The following is a 27,979-nucleotide window of genomic DNA, read 5'->3' on the forward strand; positions in this document are numbered from 1 at the left end:
TGGCGCTCTCTGGACGCCGAAGGCAATGTGTGCTCGGATCCAGGATGAGCAAGGAAGAATAGCCCTCCAGGGAGAGCGAAACAGGGCAGGAAGCGAGCTTTCATCGCGAGGCAGAGAACCTCGTTAAAAATACTCGCACGCACAGCGAAGCGCGCTTCCTGCAACAGCGCCCGGAATGCGGCCGGCGGAGGCTCAAATCTGGCTTTCAGTGTCCACGTTTAATGCCCGGTCAGTTTCTGAACCCGATTGCTTGCTCTTGTCTGAAGCCCTTGCCCGGGTCTCCCTTTCCCACGAGCAAGCAGCGAAAGCAAATTGACCCTTAGAGTGGTCTGGGCTGGTCCTCCAGGTGTATTAGTGTGACAGCTATCCTAGGGGGGGGGGTGTAAGAAAGTCAGGTCCTGTATTCATAGCAGTGACCAGAGGAGGAATGACCACTGGGAGCAGCGCAGAGAGAAGAAACTTGACGCCCTCATCTGCCCCAGCTGCAACAAAACATGTCTCTCCTATATCGGTTTCTACAGCCGCAGCAGGCGCTGTTACCTTCTAACGGTTTGACTTCACCCACAAAGGCGAGCTCCTCCATGGACTCCCGAAACAGACGAGTGCCAACAACAATATAGCCAATATGTATAGTCAATGTGGTTAATCCGAGGCAATAATTATTGCTAATTGCAGAGAGATAAATCAGCATGGTGCTGATAACACCAAGGTTGCAGGTTTGATCCCCAAATGCGATAGTTGCATATTCCCAGATGATGCTTCCAACACTTAGATAGACAGATAAATAAATTATAACGGGGTTCATATGAGGACTACACAGTTAGTTACTGAAGTGGGAGTAAATCGATCTTTCTACTTCACTCCCTCCGGATTCCTGGCACCGTAAACTACGATTTCCAGACCTGCCTTAATCCCTTATTGACCCTGATCTTCTCCCGCCGTTCTAAAAAGGGGTTACACAGCTCAGGTTTTCCGTTTGACTCCGGATATATGGGTTACGGGGAGGGGAAATTCTACATTGTTAAGCTGCGACTGCATAAATCTTTTGGGGAAGGGACTATCTGTGGACGCTGTGTAGTTCAGTACCATTTCCTTTATCAGCAAACATGCTTTGGATAGCCCTGCGTAAGTGGCACTAGGATTTGAAGCGAATCGGCTGCTGTCCTGCGCACACAAGGATGTTGTAGGCATCACTAAACGGGACTCGTTCTAGATTATTTTAGGATCAGGCTGCGAGCACCTCACAAACAAAGCCACAGATTGCTTAAACAGAAATAATTCAGTTTTCAACATGCAGACCTCTGCTCCACAATTCTGTTAAGTCCGTGATCTGAGCAGATTTATGGCCGAAATAAATTGATCCAGAACTGAGGTCAATCAACTTCCTAATAAATAGGGCCAATTGAAACACAAAGGAATCGGGTGTCTCCCCTAAAAACAGAAACTCATGTTTAGTTAGATAAATACTAGATAAATGGGACACAACGGGACCGTCTTAGCTGGGGTCCTGATACGTCTCTGTTGGTTACTATTTTACAGCGCAATCCTAACTATGTCTAGTTAGAAGGATGTCCTATTGAAGTCAATGGAGCTTACTCCCAAGTAAGTGGGGTTACCTGCGCAACCGGGTAGCAAGCACCATTGAACTCAGGGAGACTAACTTTAGAGTAGGGTTGTGCTAGCAATCCGTAAATCGTCTGAAACCCGTGTCAGCCCGAGGAACGTGTGAACCATTTTAGACCTTAGAAGCGCTCCCCTCGCCTGCCCGCGTGTACAGAAACAGATATCGCTGCTTTTCCACAGGAGAGGCTTCACACTTCCACGCGCACAGACTCTTTTGGGGCGATTCTTATTGACTTCCAAATTTGTAGCGTTTACTATCATTTAAAACATTTGGGAACTGAGGAGCCCGGACCGGAAGGGGTTAAACAACAACACAGAGGTCACTATTAAGCCTAAAACGACGCGCTTTGAAGTCCCGCTGGTGTCGATGGGGCAGTGCTTAGCTCTTGCCCTGACAGCTGAATAAGAAAACGTGGTTAGGATTGCTTTGCGCACTTAGGATCGCGCGTGCCCAGTTTTCAGGACAGGGGGGCGCGCGGATGCCATCCATACACACTCGTCTCCTTTGAAAACCGTGGCAAAACATATAAATATCTCCCGTTGACTTCCGTGTTTCTGATTTTGCCCGCAGAGGATCAAAGCTGATTTGGATCGCTTCCTGCGCTCGAGTTAATGTGGCCCCGGATTATCCCCGCCTGCCGCTTGAAATAGTCAGATTTTTAAGGGGGAAATTTTCTACTCCGGTATTCTTAATTAATAGCATTATTGATTTAATCATCGTCATCATCATCTCGCTCTCCGAGGATGCAATCTAATGCACACTTACATGGGAATAAATCTCACTTAATTCCGTGGCACTTATTTCTGAGTAGATTTACAGAGATCGCTCTGCATGTTTCCTGACATCTTAGGAAGCGGATGCCTTTTCTTTAAAAGTTTTTATGAGACTCTTTAAATCCGACTCTTCTTTCCTAATCGGGTACAGATCCTCGCTGGGGGAAAGGCAAGGATAGTCTCTCCATGTTTTAGTGGGATTAAAAAAAATAAAAATCCGTTCGCGGTGTTCAAGGGAGAGAGGGAAAGAAGGGCTGTCACCTTTCTGCCTCGAGCGAGCGCGGATTTATTAATAGACGTGAACAGAACAAGGGAGGTAATAAAAACCAAAACTGAACACGCGGGAGAATTGGAGGTTTCTGGAGCGATTATTCAATCAGGAGATAGTAAGCAGGCGGCGTGTCTAAACCTCCCCGCTTCGCTTCGCTTTCAAGCCTCTCCGCCGCGAGACTATTCCAAATATTTCTGTTTTAAACAAACATCGCTGCGCTCCGAGGGAGCTTTGAGCCAGAGGGAAACGCAGCTCAGCTTTTAAAGACTCAATTCCCCGCCGCAATCCGTTTTACAGCATGCCGGGTTAATTCTCTTCCACCACTTCAGTTATAAACTGGGGTAAGGAAGCCGGCCATCTGAAATGGAACCAAAACCGCTTTCTGGATTCAAACCGGTTTCCCTCCTGTTGCTTCTCTGAACAACTCCCTTCTTTTCTTCCATTCAGTTGGGAAGTAAATTCACCTTCAAATGCGCAATGGCTCCAGGTAGGTGCGATTAGTATCGGGATGCGTTATCTATCAACTTAAGTTCAAACACACCTCCAGTCATAAACGCGTTCAGGTAACAGCGCTAACCTAGGCACGTTTACGCAAACATAAGTCCCCTTCTCTTCAATGGGGTCTACCCCATACACGCTGCAAGTATATACTTTTCGACTCGGAAGTATATCCCATTGGTTCCATGGATACTAACCCCGCTTATCTAGGGGTAAGCCCCATTGAATGCAATAGGACTTCCTTCTGAGTAGACCTTTCGGTGGCATTGACTTACAAGTAGTTTTAAACGCGCTTACTAAGAAGATAACAGCTTCTTTCCAAGTAAAACTGTTTAGAGGGTCAGGGTGACTGCTCGGGATTTCAGACTTCCCGGGGAGTAAATCAGTCCAGAAATTAGCTTAATGACACATAATGTCAGCGTTCTTTTATTTTCACTAGATTGTGGGACCACGCTATAAATCAAACGCAGGAAGGAATTAGACAGCACCCATGGATCTAAGGTGTCTTTTGTTGTACAGGTTTATTTGGTTGAAATAAAACGCGTTCATTATTTAGTGTGTTTGGAAGAGCAAAGGAAGAAAGCGGGGGACACCCAGAGGTCAGCAGGTGAGAGGAACGCCACATTGCTTTGTGGTTAAGCTTCCTTTAAAAAAATTAAATAAATTATTGTTTAATTCCATTTCACTTTTTTTGACCAGGTGCAGAGTTCAAGGGTTTTTCAAATTCCATGTTTATTTTTAAGTGGGAGGGAAAAAGCTTTGCACTGGGAGCGCAGCGCGCGATCCAATTCAGCATATGGGAACTTTGAAGCGCGCGCTTTCGCGCTCGCTCGCCGAAATCATAGCGATGCTTCGAACCGGATAGTGACCCAAATCTGTGCAAACGTGTCGAAAGCTTAAAGACCCACCGCCACCGGTGACAGCTACTAACAGCGGGCCGCGTTGCTTGTTGCAAAGAAGAAGCGCTTGTGCTGCTGCTTTGATTTTAGTTTTTCCGAAGTCACGGGAACCGCAGATGCGTTCCGACGATCACTAGCTGCTCTCGGGGAGCTTTGGTGTCTTCTCCCGTCTCTGTTGGTTCCCGTCGAGGTTCGCTTGTTTGATTTTCTTACCCACTTCCTACGACAGTGATCCGCTAGCCTTCTTGCTTAACAGAAGCGATGAGCCCGATTCTGTGCCCCTTTTTCTGGAGGTAAGCGCCGCGGAATTAAACGGCGCTTGCCTCGAAGGAGCAGCCGGGAGCCCCAGCTCGGAAAAAAGAAAGCCTCAATTTGCTCCTTGGGAACTGACTGCCAAGTTAACAGGGCAAGTGGACCGGGACATCAGTTGGCTCTCTGAGCGCTCCGATTAAGGTGCGCTCCTGTCACTGCGCAAGGAGGAGCAGCCGCGCAATTCTTCCAGTCCTCGCGCCTCGCTTCTGTTCCTCTGACCCCGTCGGTGCCTTTGGAATCAGCCCAGCGCCCCCGCTTGTAAAATGGGCAATTTGAAGCGGTCCTCAAACGGTGGCAGGCACTAGATGACGCTAAGCAGGATCTGCCGGGGCTGAAACCCCAGCTGGTCTTATCGGGACGGATCTGTCTTCACCTCCCTATTAGTCGAGAGACGCTACCTTGTTCGCAAAGGCCGTTTTGCCCTCTGCAGACGCCGAGCTAAATCGAGGCGAAAACCGGGAGCGCTGGGAGGAGGCTCACCGTTCCCCACCCCCCGGCTGTCGGGCTTCGCCTGGATCGCCTGAAGCCTTGGCGAGCGTAGATTGAAGTCCAAATCACCGGTTTAGGAATCTGAGGTGGGTAGTTTGATTCACACAGGATACTCAGTTTTCTGAACCGGGCTTGATTCTACCTAGAGAGGCAGGGATCTGTCGTGCCCACCCAGACCAGAAGATGCAGGTCGGCGATCCAGGATCAACTCCTGATCAGAATGAGCTCCGACGGTGGGGGTCATTATTATGGGGTGGAATGGGAAGTGAAGATGCCCCCTGGGATGGGATCTGCGGGGAAAAGGAAAGGGTGGGTCCTGAATGCCAGCTAGGGTCCGGGGCTACTATGGATGACCCTCTAGGAGATGTGGATCCACCGGATTCCACGGGACATCTGTAAGTGGGAGGGTTTTTTTTTAAAAGCTTACTCCACAAGCATCATTCGATTTCTGGAGCGGAGACTGGATAGCTACCGCACATATCCAGTTTACTCCAAAGTAGCCCGGTTCATATCGAGAATACAGAAGCACGGGATCTCTGGTGTTTTCCCACACACACATCCAACCAACCAACCAACCAACCAAGCAGTAGATCCTGCTAAGCTTGAGCGCAGCCGCGATCCGTTGGAGAAAGCTCCGCCAAAGCTCTGAGCCTAAGATGGGAGATGGGAGCGACCACTTTCTCCATTCCCGGGAGATCACTTAAGAGCTTAGCGCCCTAGCTGTCTCCCAGACTCGGCTGCCCCGGGGCTCCTCTTGACTCTGTGCCAAGGCTTGTTCGAGGTGCGAGCGTGGTGTGGGGGCAGCGAGGGATGCCACTGGAGCGAAGGCGGAGCGCGTTGGTTGCTCGGTATCCGGGAGCCGAGCGGCCGAAGTAAGAGTTTCCCAGTTAGAAACTTTCCCCCCATTCCAGTGCGCATGCCCAGGGGTGGGGAAGGCGAGGGGGGGGCGGGAGAGAGGGGGTTGAAATAAGGAGGCGGCCGAGGGAAGGGATCCGCTCAGTCGGCGCTCGCCTTGCTCCAAGGCGCTTTTGCCTGCAGCCCTTCCAAGCCAGCCGAAAGAAAGAGCGCGGCGCGGAGAGGCTCTCCGCTACCTGGTGCGCTCCTCCGCTCGCTCGCCCGCCTCTCCGCCCCTTCCACCGGATCTGCCGCGGGCCAGCGGGAGAGCAGGCGAGCCGAGGGCCCGGCCCGGCGCGGGCAGCAGCACTTTGCCCAACTTTGAAGCTGTGCAGTTTCGCCCACGGAGGATCTTGAACCATCTGCCGGCGGTGGAGCGGAGATCGGGATTAGGTAAATATTTAGATTTGCCTGGCACTTCCACCCCCCCCTCAAAAAACCCCTCTTCTCTGGCTGGGTGTCCCGTGCCCTCATTCTCCGGTCGCTTCACGAGATTCAGGTCCTGTTGTGAAGTTCGCGGAGTTCAGTTAGGCCGTCTGGTTCCGCCCCCCAGATAAACTCTTAGCTACCAAGATGCTCGGATCTTCTTGCAGACGCAGAGCACGGTCTGCCTACTTCGGCGCCAGCTGTTAAGCGGTCCGACTAAGGCAGGCGTCCCAGCAGTTAGCAGCCCACCCTGCAGTTCCTATGCCCCTTCTTCCCCTTGGCAGAACTGGTCCTCTCTAACCCCACAAGGCTGCAATCCTAAACCTGGCGGGAAGTTAGCCTCGTTGCGTTCAGAGATAGGAGTTTGTTCCTGAACTATCCACGCTTCTAGGGCGAACTGGGCGATAAAAGTCCCACGGGGAGACGGATGTCACCAGGATGCGATCCTAAACATGTGGATTAAGTGCAAGCGAGTCCCGCCTAGGCTTGTTATCCGAGTTAGGAGCTCAGACAAGGGCCACGAGGCGATCCGAGCCCTCGTCTTCATCCTAAACGCGCTATATTATCAGAAGTTCCTCCCGTTGGTTCCAGGAGGAACGTATGTCTGCTGAGCCTGGCATACTTTTTGTTTTTTTTAAGACCCCGATCCTTAACGTGTTTCCTCAGAAGGCAGGTCGGGAATTCGTCCTTCCAGATCTGTTTCTAGAATCGCAGTGCCAATGCGCTTAAGGGTCTGATGATTTTACTAAACCCTGGCAGTTCCACGCGCACCAGAGACCGGTATGTTTTTGCTACCAAGCGTAATTGCGCGTGGGTGGGTACGATTTTTTGTGTGTGTTTGCTCGCTCACTCGCTGGCGCCTGCTATTCATAGCCCACGGAGGACTATAGCAAAACAACAAACCATCCTCTTTGGGCGAGATATGGAATGTACCTACTTGCCTGCGCATAGGTGGAGGGGAAAACGGTTGGGTCCTAAGCAGGTAGCATATTTGGAAACGAGTTCAGCCGAAGTCAAGGGGGCATACTTCCAAAAGGAATTTAGGACTGGTGTATATGCGTGAAAGTACACAGAGATATCTGAGTGGGATAGTACAAAGGGAGAATTTCTATATCCTTAGCTTTGCTTGCTATATAAACCACAGCCACAACTCGTTGGCATTGCTGGAATTTAGGGCTATGTCTCTGCAGCAGGTATGTAGTCTGGGCATATTTAACTGGGAAGCGTTGAGTCTTTCGGAGAATGTGCACAGGGTTGCACCCTTACTTGAAAATGCTCCACGAGATCACCTTAAAGTAGGTTCGCGTGGAGTTGCGATTTCAGAATCGCGCTCTCTCCCCGCCAATTTCAGCGGAGTTTCCTTCCCAGCAAGGCTCCCTTGAAAGGGCTTGCAAGGCTGAACTTTTAAATGCAATGGCGGATCTCGCAATCGACTGGACTAATGCGTGTGTAAATGTTCCGGGTATAGCGAGGCAAGACGTTTCGGTTTCACTGGGTTCTCTTCTGATCCATCTCAGATCAGGTCTCTCTCTGTATTAGTATTGCTCTGTGGGCCTGTCTCTTACACCTTACCTGCCTTGAAAACTTCGTAACCTTTCCGTTTTAAAGGCTTTTCATCCTAACCCTCTTGAAGGGAAAGAGACTTCCATTCATTTCGAATGCAGCTCTCTTCCTTTCCAGTTTATTTAACCAGTAGCGAATCGTAAACGGATAGAAACTTCGAGTGTTGCTCTCGTTGCCACGCAAGAGATGGCTGTCCGTGTTATTCACCCGGGGTCGCCAGGCCTGCAGGAGTTTTTCAGCAGCTCTTCGGGTTTACGTGTTTTTTATATCCGTTTTCACTGCCAGATTTAGGAGAGCCGATCTAATCCGAAATACTCTGTGTTGTGAATATCAGCTGGTTAAATAAACAGAAGTACTTCGAGCGAACGGGCTGATTTAAATCGACCCACAGACAGATCTCTCTTTGCGCAACGTTGGCACCGAAAGCGCCCGTCTATGTCTGTCTGCATGTTCAAAGAGGTGCAGGGGTTTCTGTTTTGTTTTGGAGGGGGAAGTAGCTTCCTTTGTGGGAATAATTCAGTCCCTTTTCAGAATTAGTGTGTTTGGGGGTGGGGGGAGAGAGGCAGAAGTAGTACATGTCCGAAAACTATATAGATTCGTTTCCATCTCCATGACCTGAAATGATTATTTCGAGTCAGCGGGATCCACTTCCAGTGGCGCTCAGCTTCCAAGTAATGTGATCGAGGGAGGGAAAGTCAGCATCTTCAGCCTCAGGCATTATCCAGGAACAATGTATATTTTGGATCGAGGAAAGCGAAGACTGTTGAAAGACTTTGGCGTTCCTTCTGCTTCCCTGCCCCCAACCATTATTTCTTTCCTCAATCAGCTGCTGCTATTATTATTATTATTATTATTATTATTATTATTATTATTATTATTATTATTATTAGCTGTCCTAGAATGCGGTTCCTTATTGCAATTAGCAAAAGCGCCGTCCAGAACGGGATACTTTTATTTCGTAGGGTTTTGGATTACAGTTTAGCAGACCATCCGGGTTGCGATGCGCGTTTACTCCAGGGTGAATCCCGTTTAATATAGATGGGGCTTCTCTCTGAGTAAACATGAGCAATCCACAGTGTGTTATATTCCTCCAGTGGAAGTTGCTGCAAAGTCATGTGGTTTAGGTCAGGGGTTATTGTGGTGATGGGGGGAGGGGAGAGAGAATTCCCATGCATGACACCAGCAGCCCGATCCTAACCATGTTTCCTCAGAAGTAAATCCAGCTGTTTTTAGGATGGCAGCCTCTAATTCCTGGTCTTCCTTTTCATTCCCCACACCAGATTCCCCAATGCTACTGGCACAGTAACTTAGGACTGACGCGCTTTTTTTTTATTTGTCTTGTAAGCTATGCACTGCGCGCAAACAGGATTATGGGATGTCGAAGAGAGGGACAGAGGTGGCTCAAATAGATAACGATCCCGCGGAGTAAAAATAATGGTCATCATTATTATCTATATAGCTCCATCCCCCAGGGCAATAGAGTAACCCCTTTGCTTGGTTACTCTATTGAGTAACCAAGCAAAATAAGCCACCAAACCAAGAACTGTCCCCTCAAAAAATGGTCTCTCGTTTTCTGTCCTGCATCCCCATTCACACAAGCGGGCGAAACAGAGGGAGAGAGGCACTTTTTAGCGTCAGGTGAGAAGACCCCTCTTGCCTCCAAGGACACCGCCGCTTAATTTGTGGATTCAAAAGTCCCTTGGCATCAGTCTGGTTATGCTGCTTCGGTCAGTAATATCTTGAAGGCCTCCTAAACGCGCAGGCTGACATTTTCACCAAGTGACGCTGGCACCTCCAATTTCTAAGGACATCTGTATAGAACTACGTCCTATAAATCTAGATTCGCCTTGCTTGCAAAGCCTTAGGCTCGAGCTGTTTATTTAGTTTGGATTTCCAGAATTTGGGGACATCAGATGAAAAGCAGTTTGTTTGCTCTTTTGCTTTTCTCTCTCCATTAACCACAAGGATACATTTTAAGATTTTAGCGCCCCATTATTTCCTCTGTGTAGGAGGGTGTGTGTGTGTGTGTGTGTGTGTGAGAGAGAGAGAGAGAGAGAGAGAGAGAGAGAGAGACCACTGTCTCAGAATTGTTTTGCAGCTCATAACTGCCGCCGCTTGACAGTAGGAGCGATTTCAAACGGCTGTTGTGAACACTTGATCCTGGCGATCTGTAGTATTCAAAGCTTAGGTGTGGGGGGGGGGGTGCAAGGAGGGGGGAAGGAGAGGGGAAGGGGTTGATTTCTGATGTGTGAGCAAACAACTGCGAGGGCGTCCGCGGGGCTTGTCAGCACCGATTCCACGATAAAACGTGATTATTATTATTTTTTTACAAAAAAGGAAAGCAAGAAATTAACGAAGCCTGTTCAGCTCGGCTCCGCCAGGCAAAGGCGCAGAGGCCGCTGGAGTCCTTCCAGCGCTCATTAAGGGACGCAATTAACTCGTTCACGCTCAATTAGAGCCGTACATAACTCCGTTTGAGGAGATCCCGTCGCACCCTTTGCAGAAAGCGGAATGCTCCGCGCGGCTGGAGCCAGGAGAGTCGCCCGCCCGCCGGCCACGCCAATTCCCCTTTCCTGTTTTGTTTCCTCAACACAGGTAGAGGCCACGCTCGATTTCCTCCTGCGCTGCTCGCAGCAATGGAAGGGGAGGCGGGGGAGAGAACGAACGAACGAGCAGTGTCCCTCCAGCTTCAAGGGTTTAAGGGGAGACGGTTTATTTTCTAGTTCTGGCCGGGTTGCTGTTCCAGGCACCCTGGCTTGGGGAAGGAAATCCGTGGGATCTCCTTCACGTGTTCGTCTGAAACGACTTTGGTTGTTTTTTTAAATTTAGCGCGGTGAGTGTTTTTCGTAGGTGACATAATCGAAAGGCGCACGACGCACCCCCTGCCCCGAGGATCTTACAAACTGAACGCAAGCGGGTAGGAGGGAATGCGAATGTTTCTCATAACAACCGTGTTAGGTAATAAAACGACCCCAATCCTTTATAAAATGAAAAACAAAAATCTTATTTAATAGAGATTGTCTTGTGTTTTGGATGAATGGCGGGTGCTCCCAAGTGTTTGTGCTTGGGATCTGCCAGTGTTGTGCTAAAGGATGCCAGTGTTGTGCTAGAGGATCTGGAGCAGGAGGAGCTTTTTATTTTTTGCTTTTTGTAAAACGGTCAAAAAACAACAACTGAGCATAAATAGATTAACCCCCCGCGCGCACACCCAGACGCAGCACCTCCATGGAGTTCTGTCCACTCCCAACGCGTTGAGATCCTATATCTGAGCAGACCGTGGGCTTTGCTCGCGACGCCTGTGGAGAGGCGAGCGCGAGTTTTGACTGCTTTTATTTTATCATTCGAATAGCCAGCAACTTAATTTACCTCGGCCATTTCTGCATGTGGGACTAATTGGGGGGGGGGGGGGCGAAAAGAGCCCAACATGTTATTTATGAGTCGAGTATTTCATCTGCAAATATCCTCTCCCCCCGCCGCTGGGGAAAAAAAATAGATACGCCAGGCACGTGGATAATTCAGGCTTAAACTTTAAAAAACTAACTAACCACAAGATGACCATAAAATTAAGGGGAGAGTTTCACTGCAGTCCTGAGACAAGAATGACAACGCGAGGTTTTCGCCCTTGGGGAGAGACTTCCTCGCCCCAGAGAGGAAGCTTAGAAAAATGCGATTTCCACTACTATTTCCAAAACATAGTGCCTTAGGCTGATATGGATTGGCAGTTCCCAAAGGCTGAAGTCTTTTTCGAGGCCTGAACTGATTTCAGTGCGTAAATCAGTTGAGCAGAGTACAGTTGGAGCGGAGGACACCGCGTGTTGAGATTCCTGCACTGCAGGGGGTTGGACTAGATGACTCCCCAACCCCTTCCAGCTCTACAATTGTATATGGATAGAGTGAGTTTGGAAAGGCCTTTCATGGATGTCGGCGGAACTTACCGCCACTTGAACTCCCAGCCACCTTGAAACCCTCTTTCTGCTAGGCTTTCCTTCTTTGAGGAGACCTCTTGGTTTCAAGAGACAGTTTGCTTTGAAAGTCAGCGAGCTTATTGCCTCCAACGAGTAACGCTCCATTGCCTGTTGCAGTCTATCTCATCTTAACTCATAAAGGATGTTACTGGCGCCTTGCGATCCTAGCGAAGAAGTAACTCCTTTTGAATTCAGCGGGACTTACTCCCAGGTAAGTGGAGTTAGGATGGGCAGCCTTTAAGATGCAAACCACTGGCCTGATTTTGAACACCTCTTGATAGGACGGTAAGGCTGCAATGCTATGGCTGAACCCAGCTCGGAGTCAGCATGCATCATAGGATCGGAGTTGCACGGGAGTAGCGCACTAAGTAAGAACCGTGGCCTGGCAAGGCACAGATAGAGCAGTATGTCGGTGGTGAAGACCGCTTTGGACTCCTCCTCCTCCTCCTCATTATTATTATTATTTATTATATTCTAATTCAATTGCTCCTGAGGCCGGCCCTGAAATGCCATAAAAAATGCCTATGCCTGTCCCTTCTTTTTTAAGAACATTTGCCATCTTTTTTTCTGTTTGCTGAATCCTAAAATTAAGTCCCAGGCAAGCAACGTTCCAGGCAGGTGTTATGTCTGATCACCTGCAAAGCGTATGGAGACTCCAAGGCAGCCTTTGCCAGCTTGGGTGAGAGTTAGCTCCCACCTGCCTCAGGCATCTGCTAGCTGCGGAGCGTGGAAATTGCAGCCCAAATCAACAAAGTTACCGCAAAAAGGGTGGCAGGGGTGAAGAAACAGAGCGCCCAGGCCTGCTCGCTCAGCTCCCAGCCCCACAGGAGGAGAGAAGGTATCTATCTCTCGCCTCCCGTGTGAGGACTAGGGCACTGAAAGATAGATGGCGTATCGTCTCTCAAATACAGGCAGTTACAGATCAAAGTGACGCCAATGGACAAATGCATCGCAATTACATTTTCATGAAATAAATGGGATCGCTCAGTCGGTAGAGCATGAGACAACTAATCTTGGGTCGAGGGTTCGAGCCCCACCTTGGGCAAAATAGTCCTGCATTGCAGGGGGGGTTGGGCTAGATGACCCTCAGGGATCTACTCCGACCCTACGATTCTGTGAAGCAGTTTCCAGTCGTTCGAGTGCGCCTTTGCATCCGTCGGCGCTCTGGAAGGGGAAAGAGGGTTATGTCCTATGGAGTAAAGGGGGCATCTTTCTGCACCAGCGTTCTTCTCATTCCCCCCCCCCTCCCAAACATCCTCGCAATTTTAATTTTTATTTTAAAGCCGGAAAGTGACTTGATTTACAAAAGAGAGCTCCCCTAAAACAGGCACCCCCTTGTTAAGTTACACCAGGGATGTTCCTCCGTTCCTCAAAAGCTTGAGTCGGACAGAAAGCAACGGCTGAAGGGGGCTTTGGGAGGGGCGAGAAAGGAAACTCTGCGTTTCCACAGGGTTGCAGCGCAGATGTTGCGCAACAGGTTCCTCTCTGCCCAAATCCGGGCTAAACTCCGAATGTAGACAAACCTTTCTTGCCTTGGCGCGCAACGTTCCTTTGGAAGCGCAGGGATTTGGTTGCGGATCAAGATGCGGGTGGACTTACAGCCCGAATTTACAGGGTAAGATTTACACCCCTCCCTCTCTGTAGATTCCAATGGGCTTCCTTTCGCATCCCGGTGGTGACATCCGTTTGGAAGCAAGTCCTTTGAGACAAAGCCTGCTTGGATCTGGCTGGGTTTGCAACCTGTTATATAGTACCTATTGGGGTGTGCGTGTTTTAATAACTAAATTTAATTCAAAGGACTTATTTCCAAGTAACCCTGCTTAGGGTCCCAGCTGGAATTGGGTTGTAAAGAGAAACTCAGGCCGCTGGTCAACAAAGGAGCAAACTCCTAGGGGCCGAGGGGTTTTTGGCCTCCCCAATAAAATATTCGAGGGACATCTCCCCCCCCCCCCAAGCTGATGGGCACTGCCATTCAAATGTGCACTGCATCATGCGATCGATTATGCGGGGCGGGGCTTACCTGGGCCCCTCCAATGTTTTATTCGTTGGCACCCCTGGGGGTCAACTGAGTCTTCATTAATTTCAGAGGGTGTTCTCTGAATAAGATTTGGTAGAATTGCAACACTTCGGACGGCAGGCTTCGGTTTCAATTCTATAACCCCTGTGTAGCGGGGGGGGGGCAGGGAGCAGCTGCCCCCTCAAATCAAGTAAAACAATTGAAATAACTAACTGACCAATCACGTGGGTCCTCCCCCCCCCAAAAAAAAATATGGCTACGCCTATGCCTGGGAGTAAGCCTCATTGAACTCAAGGGGCCTCCTTAATTTTGAGCAGATACGTCTGGGATGGTGATGTTAGACCCACTTACCGGAGAGCAAACGGGACTATCGATTCGGAGTGAGCATGCATAGGTTGGATTGCGCTGCGGGACTGCGATCCTAAGCACGCTTACCTAGCAAGGTTGTAGGTGGGGGGAGCTCACGTCTAGCACTTCAGTCCGAAGCCTAGAAACTGGTCGGAAGCGATCCCACGCTGAAAGCGATAGGACGGAAGGATTTCACGGAGTAAATCAGCGTCGGGATCAAACTGTAAACATGTTTAGGATGGAGCCAATGGGTTTGTCGGTCCAGGGAAGTTTGAACATAGACTTTCGCCTGCGTTGAAATCTATGGGGCCCGTCTTCCCCCTTGGAAGGGGACTCTAGTCAGAAAAGAAGCTGATGTCCTAACCTCAGTTGAGTCGCCTAAGGCGCATGCAAGGCTTTTCGCTGATTTGGGGCACGGGCCTATACGGCAGGTTACTTAGGAAGTAAGTTTCGCTTGAGTCCGGGGAGGGGGGCTTGTTCCCATGGGCCTGGGGGGGAGGGGCAGTTGCCCCCCCATAAATAAAAATACTTAACTAACTGAAGTTCTGTCCGCCTAAGATAAATCCTGGCTGCGCCCATTCTTACCCTCCAAGCAAAGCGCCGCAGATGGGATTGCGCGACTGCTTACTCCGCAGGCTTCCTCCGGAGTAATCATAATCATAATAATAATTTATTATTATACCCCGCCCATCTGGCTGGGCCTCCCCAGCCACTCTGGGCGGCTTCCAAAAAAATATTAAAATACTGTATTAAATCAAGTTTCGTTGTGTCCAAAAGGGCTTGCTTGCTGCTCCCAGGCGTGTTTGAGGTTGCAGTCTCAGTCGTGTGTGTGTGTGTGTAGCAGGGAAGGTTTTATCTTTGGTTAGCCTACTGCGCATTTATTTGTTTCACAAAACCTACATACCGCTTGATTGAAAACAACCAAGCAACCCCCAAAGCTGTTAGTCCCCGAGTATCTGCTTCAATTTACCCAGCGAGACGTGCCTCCTGAATTATTATTTTTTTAAAAGAAAGAAATATTATTTTAAACGGGACTCTGTTTATTGCCACCGAGGGCAGAGGAAAGGTGGTTGAGAACTCCCAGACTCTTCTCATTTAGGGGAAGAAGGGGGGGGGGGAGCCGATAAAGATCTGTTGACATGAAGCAGAATTGAAAGGTGGAGGTGACACCGAAATAAAAGGATCAACCGGCTCTGCGGTGGGGAGGAAAGTAGAGCGCAAGGGGGGGGCGAGTGTCACTGCAGACCTCCAGAGAATCGTTGGCTTTGATGTCCTAAAAGGGTCCCGCCACTCGCTTATTCCCCCACCCCCCAGCTACTCGTCCCCTTCTCTGTCTCTTTTCTCGGTTGTAACAAAGTGTAACTTACAGATCTGGACCAAGGCCAGCAAACTTGTAACAGCCTGAATCCTCTCTCTTTCTCTCTCTCCGCTCCCCTTTGTTTTTAAGCTAAACTGCTTCTAGCGACCAAAATCATTAGCACAATGGATGCTATTATGAATCACGATTTTTCTTTTCTCCCCTCTTCCTTTCAGGAGAACCGGTGAAAGGCCGCTTCTTATTCGATTGGTGTGACTTAAAACTTTGAAAGTTATCTCCCTCTCCACTCTTTCTCTCTCTCTTACACACACAAACACACACACACACACACACACACACTTGCCGCAGCGCGACATTCTCTTACAGGGCTAGATTTACGAGTAACATATCCATCCGGTTAAACCACAGTCCTTGGATTTAAAACGATTAAAAAAAATAATTCAGTTCTGAAAACTGAAGGGTGCATGCTTAAGCACGTTGACAGTTAATAATAATAATAATAATAATAATAATAATAATAATAATATGCTAGGAAATCCGTACCTTAAACACACACACATACGGAAGCAAGGCAATTGTTTTTAGTGGAGCCTAGTCCTAGGATTGGAGCTTTAATTCTTAGTAAAAGAATCAGGATGAATACACGTGTTTAAATAAAATACAAGGACTTTACTGGGCTGTGAATCGGATTGTAAACATTTACACATGGCAAGACTTAAAGCACACGGGGATATGCCGTAGTAGAGATTTCTCTCCACCTTCCGAATTAAACTGCATTCCATAAATCGCCCACCACCAAGCCTTCAAAATAAGCCTGTAAACCAATATACTGATGCACGATTTCCAATCGCAGTGAATCTCTTTCCATTGGACCCTGCACGGATTCACATGCTCAAGAGGAGGAACGCGAACGGGTCCAACACGTTCGTTCCTTGAAGAATATGCCATTTCTGACGCTAAACGCACTTGTTCAGAAGTTGTCCTATTGATTTCACGGGACACGTACTTCCTTGCAAACGGTGTTTATGGGATCTGCTAATATCGTCTCGCCTGAAAAGGAACAGGATCCATCCCCGTGTCAGCTGCCAGGCTCTATTTCAAAAGTGGCCTAAACATAAGGAGTTTGATCAATATCTTTTGGTAATAAGCGGCTGTGCATGCGAATAATTTTTTATTTAAAAAATTTGAGGGGGAGACCTTTTAAAAAACACAGCACCCTGGTCCTTAAACAGTTAAATTTAACTGAGGGTGTGGGGTGTGGGGAGGTTGCAGCGTGTGTGTTTTAATCGACCGGTATACCAAATTTATCCAATTAGAAAAGGCAAATCTTGGCCAAATGTCACACTCGTTTATTCTGGGTCAGTGCGATGGAATTTCTGTAGACTTTCCTTTTCCCTTCTCCCTCCCCCCCCCCCGCCTTTTCTTAAGGCTGATTTATGTAAAGTGGTGTGAAAGGTGGACTCGGGGCACATCTTTAGTGAGAAGATCCGTGAACAGCAGAACCGCCAGACAAACAGCGCGTCGCCCTTTAATCTTCTCGGCTTCGCGTCTGATCCATCCCATCTCAGCTGCTAGCGAACAATTCCTGCGCTTTCGCTCCGCTCCTTTTTTGCAGCAGTTTGGTGCGCGCGCGCTCGTTTTGCTGTTGCTTTGGGTGTGTGTGTGGGGGGGGGGGGGCAAATTCAAAAAACAAACTTAGCAACAATAAGTTTCGATCGAGAGGCTTCAAAATCCCCCCCTCCACATTTCTTTTATTTTGTTTGGGAAGAGCTTTCCAAGCACCCGTGGCAGAGCATGGGCGTGACGTCACAGGGCAAGGCTACGCGTCGCCGTTACGTCAAATGCAAACTATAAAAGGAACTCGTTGAGCGCTAAGCAGAGGCAAATGCTCTCTCTGGTTGCAACTTTGCGCTGCGTCGTGGGTACGCGCAGCGCGATCCTCAGCATGTTTACTCGGAAGTAAAAGGCCGCAGCTTTGCAGCAGCCGTTAATCTGCTGCGGGCTCAGAATAAGTAGCTAGGTCTAAACCCGAACATGTGCAACGATCGTAAATAAGAACCAAGCCCCATGTAAATGCAATTATAACATATTTTGGGGGCTGTTTTATTTCCCCAAGCATGGAAAGTATAGGCACTCCCGCACAATTATCGCCGAAATACGTTTTCGGCTGCAGCTTTAATGCACGTGTTTTAAATCTCACAGAAATCTGCAGGACTTTGGTAGGGGTTGATTTTTTCTAGATCAGGCTCCAGATCTTTAAGCATCTGTACTCCGGCATAACTGGTTAAAGGACAGCTTGCCGAGGCCGTCAGCGACCTTTGCAAACCTAACCATTCCGCCGCACGGGGGACGCTTCTGAGGCGCTAGTTGACTGATGGAAATCGAAATCAACCTCTCGCTTTGAAAGCGAAGGGCAGCGTTCTGTCCTGCGAGTGCAATTCTGACCCCAGTCCCCGAATCTACCCAAGTCTTTTGCCCCTATGCTAAAACACGCTGCAGGCTTCAATCCGAGGGCCGAGCGCGCCTATTGAATGACAGCCCGCAGGTGTGTGTGTCAATCCCCTCCGTGACCATTGGGCCCTGGACTTCAACAACGTGCATAAAAAGTCCGATCGTTTGCAGGTTTTATTTCGTATTTTAGGACAGTCATTCTCCTCCATCCCCCCATCTCCTTCCGCTGGAGAAATGAGACTGAAAAGCACAGCCTTGGCTTAAAACTCCTGCTTCCCCCAGAATTGACAGAAACACTCTCTAGCTTTTATAGCTGATCCGAAATCAGGGGTGCCAACTTGAGTAAAAAAAGAATTGGGGGGAGGAACAGGTAACTCATGCCCGAACAATTGATCGCAAGATGTGGTGTACGCACACCATTTGAAAAGCAATGCCCATCAACTTTGGGGGGCGGCCCCCTCACATATTTTATGGGGGGGGGCGAAGGGACCTCGGTTCTGCCCTCCCATAACAAAAGTCTACCCCCCCTCAAGAAAATCCTGGCTACGCCCATGACCTTAGCCCCGGGGTCGTTCTCCTTGCTTTGTGCACGCGGGTCGATCCCCAGGGCCGTCCAACAGCCTAGAAAACGCCTCTAAATTTCCTCTCGCTCTGGTCTAAGGCGACAGTTCTTAATTTACTGTTGCTATCAACTGCCATCCCACGGACACTTAACAGGAGGTAAGGAGGCGCCCATCGAAGTAGCGACAAGGAGCGATGACTTCCTCCTGGGAAAGGTTGCCCGGTCCCTTTCCCTGCCTAGACGGCTCCTCTTCACCCCTAAGGAATGGAGTGCATAGGAGCCAACTCCTAGGGGCCGAGGGCGTCTTCGCCCCCCCAGTAAAATATTTGAGGGGTCCGCCCCCCAAGTTGATGGGCATTGCCAATCAAATGGTGTGTCCCGCGTGATGTGCAATCTTTAATAAAATACTGCGTGGGGGTCCCGATAAACCCCGCCCCGATAATCCATCGCATGACGCAACTATTTAAATGGCAATGACCATCAACTTTGGGGAGGGCCGTCCATGGGCGTGGTCGGGGGGCAGCTGCCCCCTAAATTAAGTAAATAAATAAAAAACTTAACTAACTGACCAACTGCAACGCAGATAACTCGGTTCCGCCTCCCCCCCCCAACAAAATGCCTGCCCCTAAAATAAATCCTGGCTATGGCCCAACCCCCTCAAATATTTTATTGGGGGGTCCAGAGTCCCCTCGGCCCATAGCTGTCAACGTTTCCCTTTTTTAAAAGGGAGATTCCGTTATTCCGAGTAGGTTTCCTCGCAAGAAAAGGGAAAAGTTGACAGCTATGCCTCGGCCCCTAGCAGTTGGCTCCTATGTAATCGATTATGCGGCTTTTATTCAAACTGGCACCCCTAATGGGGTGTGCGGGATTTTTGTCTCGTTTTGTAGCAATGGACGAGGCGAGGGAAGGAGGGGGCCCCGACGCAGAGCTTTGAAGTCAGCTATGTTAAATCCTTGTACTCTGCTTTCCGAAGCAAATTGGAGGTCAGAGTTGAAGCGGAGCGGGGAGCAGAGGAGAGGGCAGAGAAGCCGCGAGCAAAGCGGGGAATTTCCTGCCTGAATGAAGGTCCAGGTCTTCTTGCCAGCAGCGACACGGACCTCGCGCTGCCTGGTCTCCAAAACCAATCTGGACTCTCACCTTCTTGGGTGGGGCCAAGGGGCGCTGGCGCGTTTGCAGCGCATCTGTTAGAACTGGGTTGCGTCCAAAGGTCCTAGGGCCAAGGGGAACACAACCTGCGTGCTGCTATGCGCCGTTTAGGGGATGACACAATAAATAAAAAGCAGTTCCATCAACCCCTGGTATGACCAAGAAACAAGGCCTTTTTGTGATGTTGCCTCTGTATCGATGGTGTCCCTTGAGAAGCTGAGTGGCTCTTGTGGATTTTTGGAAAAATATTTTTTATTAAAGATTTTATTGAATTACAAAAGAACGTGCAATGTCTCTCCCCCCACCCCCAAATCATAGAGTCTCTTAGTTACGTTCAGTGTAAGACTCGGCTCTTGTTAAATTACGCAAGAGGCAGCTAATTTTGGTGGCTAAAGAGTAGCAGAAGTTCTACCATCAAGAAATCAGGGGCACAGCTATCCATCCCAACTTCCAAAAGGGGTGTTTCTTCCTATATGCAAGCTAGAAACTCCTGCCAATTATTACTGTGGCAAAAACATTTGGGGACACCAGTTCTTTGCCTCCCAAATCTCCTGTCTTTCCCTCCCCCTTCGCAATGGCTAGCACAGGGTCTGACGCCCATCACGATACATTTAGTAGCAAACAGCAGCTTCTTGTGAAGTGGAGCCACAGCTGAGAGTACCAGTGGTTTCTACAAAAGATTTCATCTTGTTCACTGCTGAGGACCTCTCCCCCACCTCTCTTACTTTCTGCCCATCCTTACTTTTTACTTGGGACAGGAAACATTCTTGCATGCATTTTATACTCTTTTAAATAACTCCTTTAAAAGACAAATAAGAATACAGTGGTACCTCTGGTTAAGAACTTAATTCGTTCCGGAGGTCCGTTCTTAACCTGAAACTGTTCTTAACCTGAGGTACCACTTTAGCTAATGGGGCCTCCCACTGCCGCCGTGCCGCTGGCGCGCAATTTCTGTTCTCAACCTGTTCTTAATCCGAGGTACTATTTCTGGGTTAGCAGAGTCTGTAACCTGAACCACCTGTAACCCAAGGTACCACTGTACATAATGCTTGTATAGCACTTACAAGTGTTCAGAGCACTTCGCATGCATTCATAGAATTGCAAAGTTGGAAGGGACCACAAGAGTCATCTTGTCATAGGAACCAACTCCTAGGGGGCTGAGGTCCCTTCCGCCCTCCCAATAAAATATCTGAGGGGGGCTGCCCTCCCAAAGTTGATGGGCATTGCCATTCAAATGTGGTGAGGGTGCCATGTCATAGAATAATAGAACTGTAGAGTTGGAAGGGACCCAGAGGATCATCTGAAATGCAGGAATATGCATCTGCCCCATATAGGGAACGAACCTGCAACCTTGGCTTTGTCAGCGCCTCTCTCTAACCCACTGAGCTATCCAGGCACATGATCAATTATGCAGAAGGGGGCTTACCTGGGGCCCCCAATATTTTATTCAAGTTGGCACCCCTGCATCTTGTCGAACCCCTTGCAATTCAGAAATCTTTTGCCCAACGTGGGGCTCGAACCCACACGACCCTGAGATTTAGAGTCTCATGCTCTACCAGCTATTACCCCGTGTTGTTGCAGATGGAGGTGGGTGGCTGAGTCTGAGAGAGAGAGAGAGGCTTGTCTATGACCCCCTCTGGTGATTTCATGGTAGAGGTGAAATTTGAACAAGTGGCTTTCAGATTCACAGCTTTATTTGTTCCAGTGTGAGAGCCAGTGTGGTGTAGTGGTTAAGAGCGGTAGTCTCGTAATCTGGTGAACCGGGTTCGTGTCTCCCCTCCTCCACATGCAGCTGCTGGGTGACCTTAGCCTAGTCACACTTCTGTGAAGTCTCTCAGCCCCACTCACCTCACAGAGTGTTTGTTGTGGGGGAGGAAGGGAAAGGAGAATGTTAGCCGCTTTGAGACTCCTTCGGGTAGTGATAAAGCGGGATATCAAATCCAAACTCTTCTTCTTCTGTTCCATCCAGTAATCAGACACGTTTCTCTCTGTGTTTCCCCACTCCCTTCTTTCTCTCTTTCTTACAGGCACTTGCCTTTGCTGCCAGGCTTCTCTGCTATCATGGGTAGCAAGACTTTGCCAGCCCCAGTGCCCATCCACCCCTCCCTCCAGCTCACCAACTATTCCTTCTTGCAAGCCTTCAATGGTCTGCCCGCCGTGCCTTCGGAACATCTGCCCAACCTCTATGGCTTCAGCGCCCTCCACGCCGTTCATCTTCACCAGTGGACCCTGGGCTACCCGGCCATGCATTTGCCTCGTTCGTCCTTCGCCAAAGTGCCCGGCGTGGCCAGCCTGGTGGACGCCAGGTTCCAGCTGCCCGCCTTCCCTCTCTTCCCGCATGTCATCCACCCCAAACACGAAGCTGCCAACATGCCGCTCAAAGCCAAGCCCCGATTTGACTTTGCCAATCTCGCTGTGGCGGCCACTCAGGAGGACCACTCGAAACTGGGACAGATCGATAGCCAAGGCTCCCCTCCGGGCCTGGGCTCCTTGCTCGAGGTGACCAAGCTTTCACCGGAGAAGAAACCCACGCGGGGGAGGTTACCTTCCAAAACCAAGAAGGAATTTGTGTGCAAATTCTGCGGCAGGCACTTCACCAAGTCGTACAACCTTTTGATCCACGAAAGAACCCACACGGACGAAAGGCCGTACACATGTGACATTTGCCACAAGGCCTTCAGAAGACAAGATCACCTGAGGGATCACAGGTAGGCCTGAGCGTTTAATGGATCTGTCTCCTGAAGCCCATCTTAACTGCCAACAATTACAGTGTCTCATCTAGTAGCTATACCCAGTTATATGTCGTGCATAACTGTTATCACAGACAAATGTGATGGTGCTACTACAGTAAAAAATGCCCCTTACACATCAGGTAACACTTGGATATGCTTAATGGTGACTCTCCATTGTGATTTTAATGCTGCTGCTGCTGCTAATAATAATGATAGTAATAATAGTAATAGTAATAATAATAATAATAATAATAATAATAATAATAATAATACACTGACCATCTAGCCACTCTGGGCAGCTTCCAACACATACAAAAACATAATAAAACATAAAACATAAAAAACCTTCCTAATACAGGGCTGCCTTCAGATGCCTTCTAAAAGTTGTGTAGTTCTTTATCTCCTTGATGGGAGGACATTCCACAGCACGGGTGCCACTGCTGAGAAGGCCCTCTGCCTGGTTCCTTGTAGCTTCACTTCTCTCAGAGAAGGAACCACCAGAAGGCCCTTGGAGGTGGACCTCAGTTTCTGGGCTGAACGATGGCGGTGGAGACGCTCCTTCAGGCAGAGCTGGAAAATCCAAAAATGTTTTCTAGCTGAAATTTCAGCTAAGCAACAGATCTGTAAGGCAGTGTTTCCCAACCTTGTGCCTCCAGCTGTTTTTGGACTACAATTCCCATCATCCCTTGCCACTGGTCTTGCTAGTCAGGGATGATGGGAGTTGTAGTTCAAAAACAGCTGGAGGCACAAGGTTGGGAAACACTGCTGTAAGGTGAAGTCTTCCATCCTCTACTGCAAGGTTGGGGACTATTTTTCACCTTGAGGGCCACACTCCATTTGGGGCAACCTATCCAGGGCCACATGCCAGCAGGGAATAGTTAGCCAGAACAAGTGTAGATACACACACCTCTCTCTGCCTCCCGTCCAGGCAAGCAAGAGTTCAATGATACATTCCAGCCAGGCAAAAAACACTTGGGAGATGAAATGAAGCAAGTGAGAGGTATGACCTGGGAAAAGGGTTCATGGCCTGGAGGACCACAATCAACATCTGCTCTACTATTACACCCTGTTTCCTACTGTCATGCCCAAGCGAGTAATGATCTGTGCGAAGGATCTCATATTCTCTTTCTTATGCAGAAAATGCATTTATTGAGTTTTTTGGGTTTCGTAATTGCATAACATTATTTCACCAAAGTTCACCTGCGTCAGGGTTGTACCATTGATGTTGGCTGGAAGGCTGTTTTCTGAGCAGATGACCAGGGGTTGCATCCACAATCCCCATGGAGAATATAATGGTGGTCAACAAACATTCATTCCTTAAACTCCTCTTCCTGGGGCTCCCCGCCCTGCACAGCTAACATTTCACTTCCTGGATCAGATCCCAGGTGAGGGAAACCCTGTCAGGGGCAGGAGGAAAAGAAAGCATCAGGAGAGGATTCACTGCCAAAATTATACTTGATGATTGTTTCCCTTCCCAAGTGTGAGCAGTCCTATGAATCTGGGAGTAAGCCTCATCTAAACTCAATGGAATTTACCTCTGGGCAGACGTGAATCGGATTGGGCTGTTAAATGACAAGCTAGAGCTGATTCACCAGTGCATCATGCAGATAAGCCTACCTCACCGATAAGTGTGGATCTTTTGCACCTGAATACCTGATTGAATGATGTGGAGCAGGGTTAGCCAACATTGTGCCCTCCTGATGTCATGGACTCCAGCTCCCATCAGGCCCAGCCAACATTGCCAATGACCAGGAACAATAGGAGATATTGAGGGTGCCACATTGGGTATCCCTGCTGTAGAGTGTGGTAGGGGGACCAATGGAGATGCTAATGGGCTTGATAGGTCCTAGGTCCTGATATCTGATGCCCTTGACTTAAGTCTTATTTGTCCATTTTCTCTAGTGACCATCACATGACTTGCCATGCAGTCAGGGTTCTAAACCATGTAAGGAGCCAACATGCATATAGATTCAGACCTTCTCCAATGCATGGAGAGTCCACAAGCACTGCCCTACTCTTCCCCACATGAGATGGCAAGATTAAGAAGGGACAATGGCCTTCCTACACATAGATGTACAGATAACTGCTTATGCAAGGGAAAACCAACAGAAGTTGATAGCAGTGGCAAAGGTCCTTATGAACATAGGAAGGGCTTTGTGTGTACCGAGTCAGACCAATGGTCTACCTATCACAGTATATTGCCTACTTTGGTTGGCAGAAGCCCTCTCCACTGCCTCAGATGGAGGTCTCTCCAAGCACACCAACTTAAGATCCTTCTAACAGCTGCAGATGTTGAGGGTTGAACCTTAGCCTTCATTATGTGCTCTTCTACTCTCTTAAGGCCCCAAACCCTTCTATCTACTAATTATACGAGACAAAATGAGTGTGCATTTACACTTTTCATGAATAACAAGCTCACTTGGATTCCAAGTCTACCCACAGCCCAAATGAAGCCACGTATTTCAGCTGAAATCCTTTTTAGCCCAGTCCTGAGCACACTTTTGTGGAAACACGTTCCATTGAATTCAATGGGATTTACAGGATTGTGAGTTTAGTCCCATTTAGGATTAAGGAATGAAGGAAGATGCTTAAATACAGATAGACTTAGATAGCTCCTTTGTGGATCAGGGCATTTATTTGTTTAGAACTCTCTGTGATGTATATGCAACGTTCTTTCCCTCTATTTTTGCACAGTGAGAATTTTTTAGGGCAACTCATGAATATTATGTGCATGAAACCCACTGAAGATGCGAAAAGTTTTAGCAGCCTAATGCCCAGCTAGACTCAGTTCTTGATTACAAGGACTGCAATCTTAGTCTGCAAATAGTCTTATTTATTCAGATATTATATGTAGGTTTGGCATGCTCATCACTCGAATCAAAGCAGGTAGTGGAGAAAAATAAGCAAAAATCTCATTTATAATAAAATCAGTCCCCACCTGGTACTGATTCCAACACTTCCAGTTGTTTATAATAAAAACATGTCTATGCTACCTATTTAATCTGATTTCATACTGCTGTGTCTCTCAGCCAAGGAACTACGGACACGGTAGGGACACCAGAGAAAGTCTCAGCTGCAGAGGTGTCCCTGACAACTTAAAAGTCTCAAGGCAGATGGCATCAAGACTTTGTGTATGCTAATTTCTATGCCTAGGTGTACTTTGAGGTTTCTGGGCAAATAGAGTGGGTCTCACCAGAACTGCAGTTTGCCACAGCCCTGGAAGTAAAGTGTAAAATAAGGAACAAGAGATCTGGGACCCCAGGGCAAAAGGATCAGGCTCAGGGGCTTTGGACCTTCCCTAATAACACCTCTGATCACCACCCTGACAAATTATGCTAACTACAGTTCTCTAGAAGAAGCTGTGTCAGTTAAACTGGTTTCAAGCCAGTTTAAATGAGCAGTGTAAATATCTGCCAAGGTACCAACCTAGATTCATGGCAAACTCCTCAATGGGACAGTCCCTCTGTCCTCTGAAAGGATCATATCCCCCTAAACATCATATTCATTCTACTTTCAGTGTTTCAGGACTTTCCCAACAATTGTTTCCCCGCTCTGTTTTATTGCTGACAATTATTTTGTGCAGGGAAGCATGAGTGAACTTCTGAAGAACTTAAAAAAAAGAAAAGAAACTGCAACACCCAGTAATAGATCCCATAGGATTGAAGCTCTACTTATTTAATTTATAGACTGCCCTGCCACAGAAGCTCTATAACAATGCATTTAGTTAAGGTGAACTGTAAGTTTACGATGGTTCTCATCTTACACCAGGGGCAGATCCCTGTATGTTTTCTGCTGCGGAGCTAATAGTGGTTTTCAATCCCTTTCTCTCATCACTGCTGCTTTGATCAAATCCGGAGCTCTGTTTTTGGATAAAAAGAAAAGTATTTGGAGATCTGAACACAGACTTCCCATAGTTCATCTCCCTTTAGCCAAGGCTAACTGGATAGTCCATGTACAAACCAGGGATTTCAACTCAAGGGGCAAAAACCAAAATATAGTTATAGATTGTGTGCTTTTTTAGGGTTTAACCAGACATACATTTCCCTGAAGGTAAGCCCCACTGAGCACAACAGGACTTACTTCAGTTAAATATAGGATGTACATCCCAAGTCTATTGAAATCATTGGAAGCTGTGTGCATTTACTGTGTGCTAAATTGCAGCTGAGCATTTCAGTCCAATTATCTCCTGTAGGCAAGGGAGCTCTGGTTGTGTTTGATCCCATTGAGTTCAATGGAGAAGATGCCTCCAGAAACATCTCTCTTTGAACCTGGAGAACAACTATATATTGATGTGAATGAAAAAACTTCCATGTATTGAATTCTCCATGATATACTGAATTCTCCACCATATACAGAAGCACACAGGAGGCTCAAAGTGGAATTTCCAGGTCCATATGTCCTGCTATTAGATTTTTCTTCAGCGTATCATTGTTCTCCTTTGAGAACTTTCACCAAAACTTTGACCTTCCACCTATACATTGTAGCAAGTTAAGACAGAAATGTACGTTGGCCATCCGATCAAATCTAAAATCTCTCTCTCTCTTTCTCTCTTATTTTCTCTCCCCAGATATATCCACTCCAAAGAAAAGCCCTTTAAGTGCCAAGAATGTGGGAAAGGATTTTGCCAATCCAGGACTCTAGCTGTTCACAAGACACTTCACACACAAGTAAAGGAACTTAAACCTTCGAAAATGAAATGCTAAAGCTTCTAGCCCCCATGAACTTCACCCCTGGCATTCCGAAATTTAGACCAAATTCTTGACAGAGACATTGTGGAGCACTGAACACTATTAATTTTAAATTTGTTAAGAAAAGAAAAACTCAAACCCTCTCTGCACACAAACGCAGCCAGCCTTCCCAAAAACCTGGGTGCTTCCGAGTTACACAGAGGAGTGTAAACCTTGCATGACTCTGCTAAACTTTACGTCAAAAGGTGGTGCTCAAGTATTGGAGAGAGGAATTTTCATTGTGTTATGAGGCAAACAACACCCAAAGTAGCTTCCTGAAGTTTTTGCTTTTCTTTAATTTTTAAAATTTTTATCCTTTCTGTATGCTTGTGTGTGACTGTTTAAAAGGCTTAGCATTCATCATACTTCCAAAGAGAAAATCCAGAAGATGGTTAAAGAGAAATTGGCTTCATGTTTTAGGCACTGCTGAGATGAGAAGGAAGATCGCTGATAAACTCTGTGCTTGAAAGGAAGCGAATGACCCTCCCATGTAATGGATCTTGCTGTCCTCTACAGATTTTTAACACCTAAGTCTTCCCATCAGTGGGTCTCCTTCCTGCGCACTGTGGCAAACATCCTGGGGTTTCTGTTTGTTTGTTTGTTTGTGGTCTAGTGCCTTGGGAGTGGTTTGTAGCTGGTGGATTTATTTAAACAAAGCCAAACACAAAAACACCGAAAGTGGGCAAAAGTTGACAACAATAAATCAAAGTGACTGCTGTGCCCAGTATGGTCTTAGTAGTACTTTCAAGTTAGCATGTGTCTGGATGGGGAGTGAATGGAATTGGTGGGGTGGGGTGGGGGGTATTTGACAAATCTCAGCCTGAGAGTTTTATACCCAGTTGTCTTTCCCACCCTCCTTAGCAGTGTAAATAATAATAATGAGACATTCCAATATGTTTTTGGTTAAAGTTATTGCTATTTGGCACTTTATGCTGATTCTTGATAATGAACATTTATCACTGGA

The 27,979-nt window shown here is 47.9% G+C and overlaps 1 protein-coding gene across 2 annotated transcripts; it reads left to right on the forward strand.

Moving 5' to 3' along the window:
• Window positions 1–5,844: 5,844 nt before the first annotated feature.
• OSR1 (odd-skipped related transcription factor 1) lies at window positions 5,845–27,979 on the forward strand. 2 transcript variants are annotated; one of them, XM_028722302.2, is made up of 4 exons: window positions 5,845–6,153; window positions 6,853–6,966; window positions 21,584–22,264; window positions 26,856–27,979. In XM_028722302.2, exons 2-4 carry the CDS (start codon window positions 6,923–6,925, stop codon window positions 26,989–26,991), a joined length of 861 nt encoding a protein of 286 aa, XP_028578135.2. In that variant the 5' UTR covers window positions 5,845–6,153; window positions 6,853–6,922; the 3' UTR covers window positions 26,992–27,979. The 2 variants fall into 2 exon arrangements, with proteins under 2 accessions (XP_028578135.2, XP_028578137.1); XM_028722304.2 differs by lacking the exon at window positions 6,853–6,966.

The sequence above is a fragment of the Podarcis muralis genome, chromosome 3, assembly GCF_964188315.1.
Source record: "Podarcis muralis chromosome 3, rPodMur119.hap1.1, whole genome shotgun sequence".
In the NCBI taxonomy this organism is placed as follows: Eukaryota; Metazoa; Chordata; class Lepidosauria; order Squamata; family Lacertidae; genus Podarcis; species Podarcis muralis.

Bases quoted from the DNA above. Each gene is read 5' to 3' on its own strand.
- OSR1 (XM_028722302.2), top strand. From the start codon at position 6,923: ATGATTTTACTAAACCCTGGCAGTTCCACGCGCACCAGAGACCG. The intron at 6,967-21,583 runs GTATGTTTTTGC...TCTTTCTTACAG, and splicing joins TCCACGCGCACCAGAGACCG to GCACTTGCCTTTGCTGCCAG. The intron at 22,265-26,855 runs GTAGGCCTGAGC...TTCTCTCCCCAG, and splicing joins GATCACCTGAGGGATCACAG to ATATATCCACTCCAAAGAAA.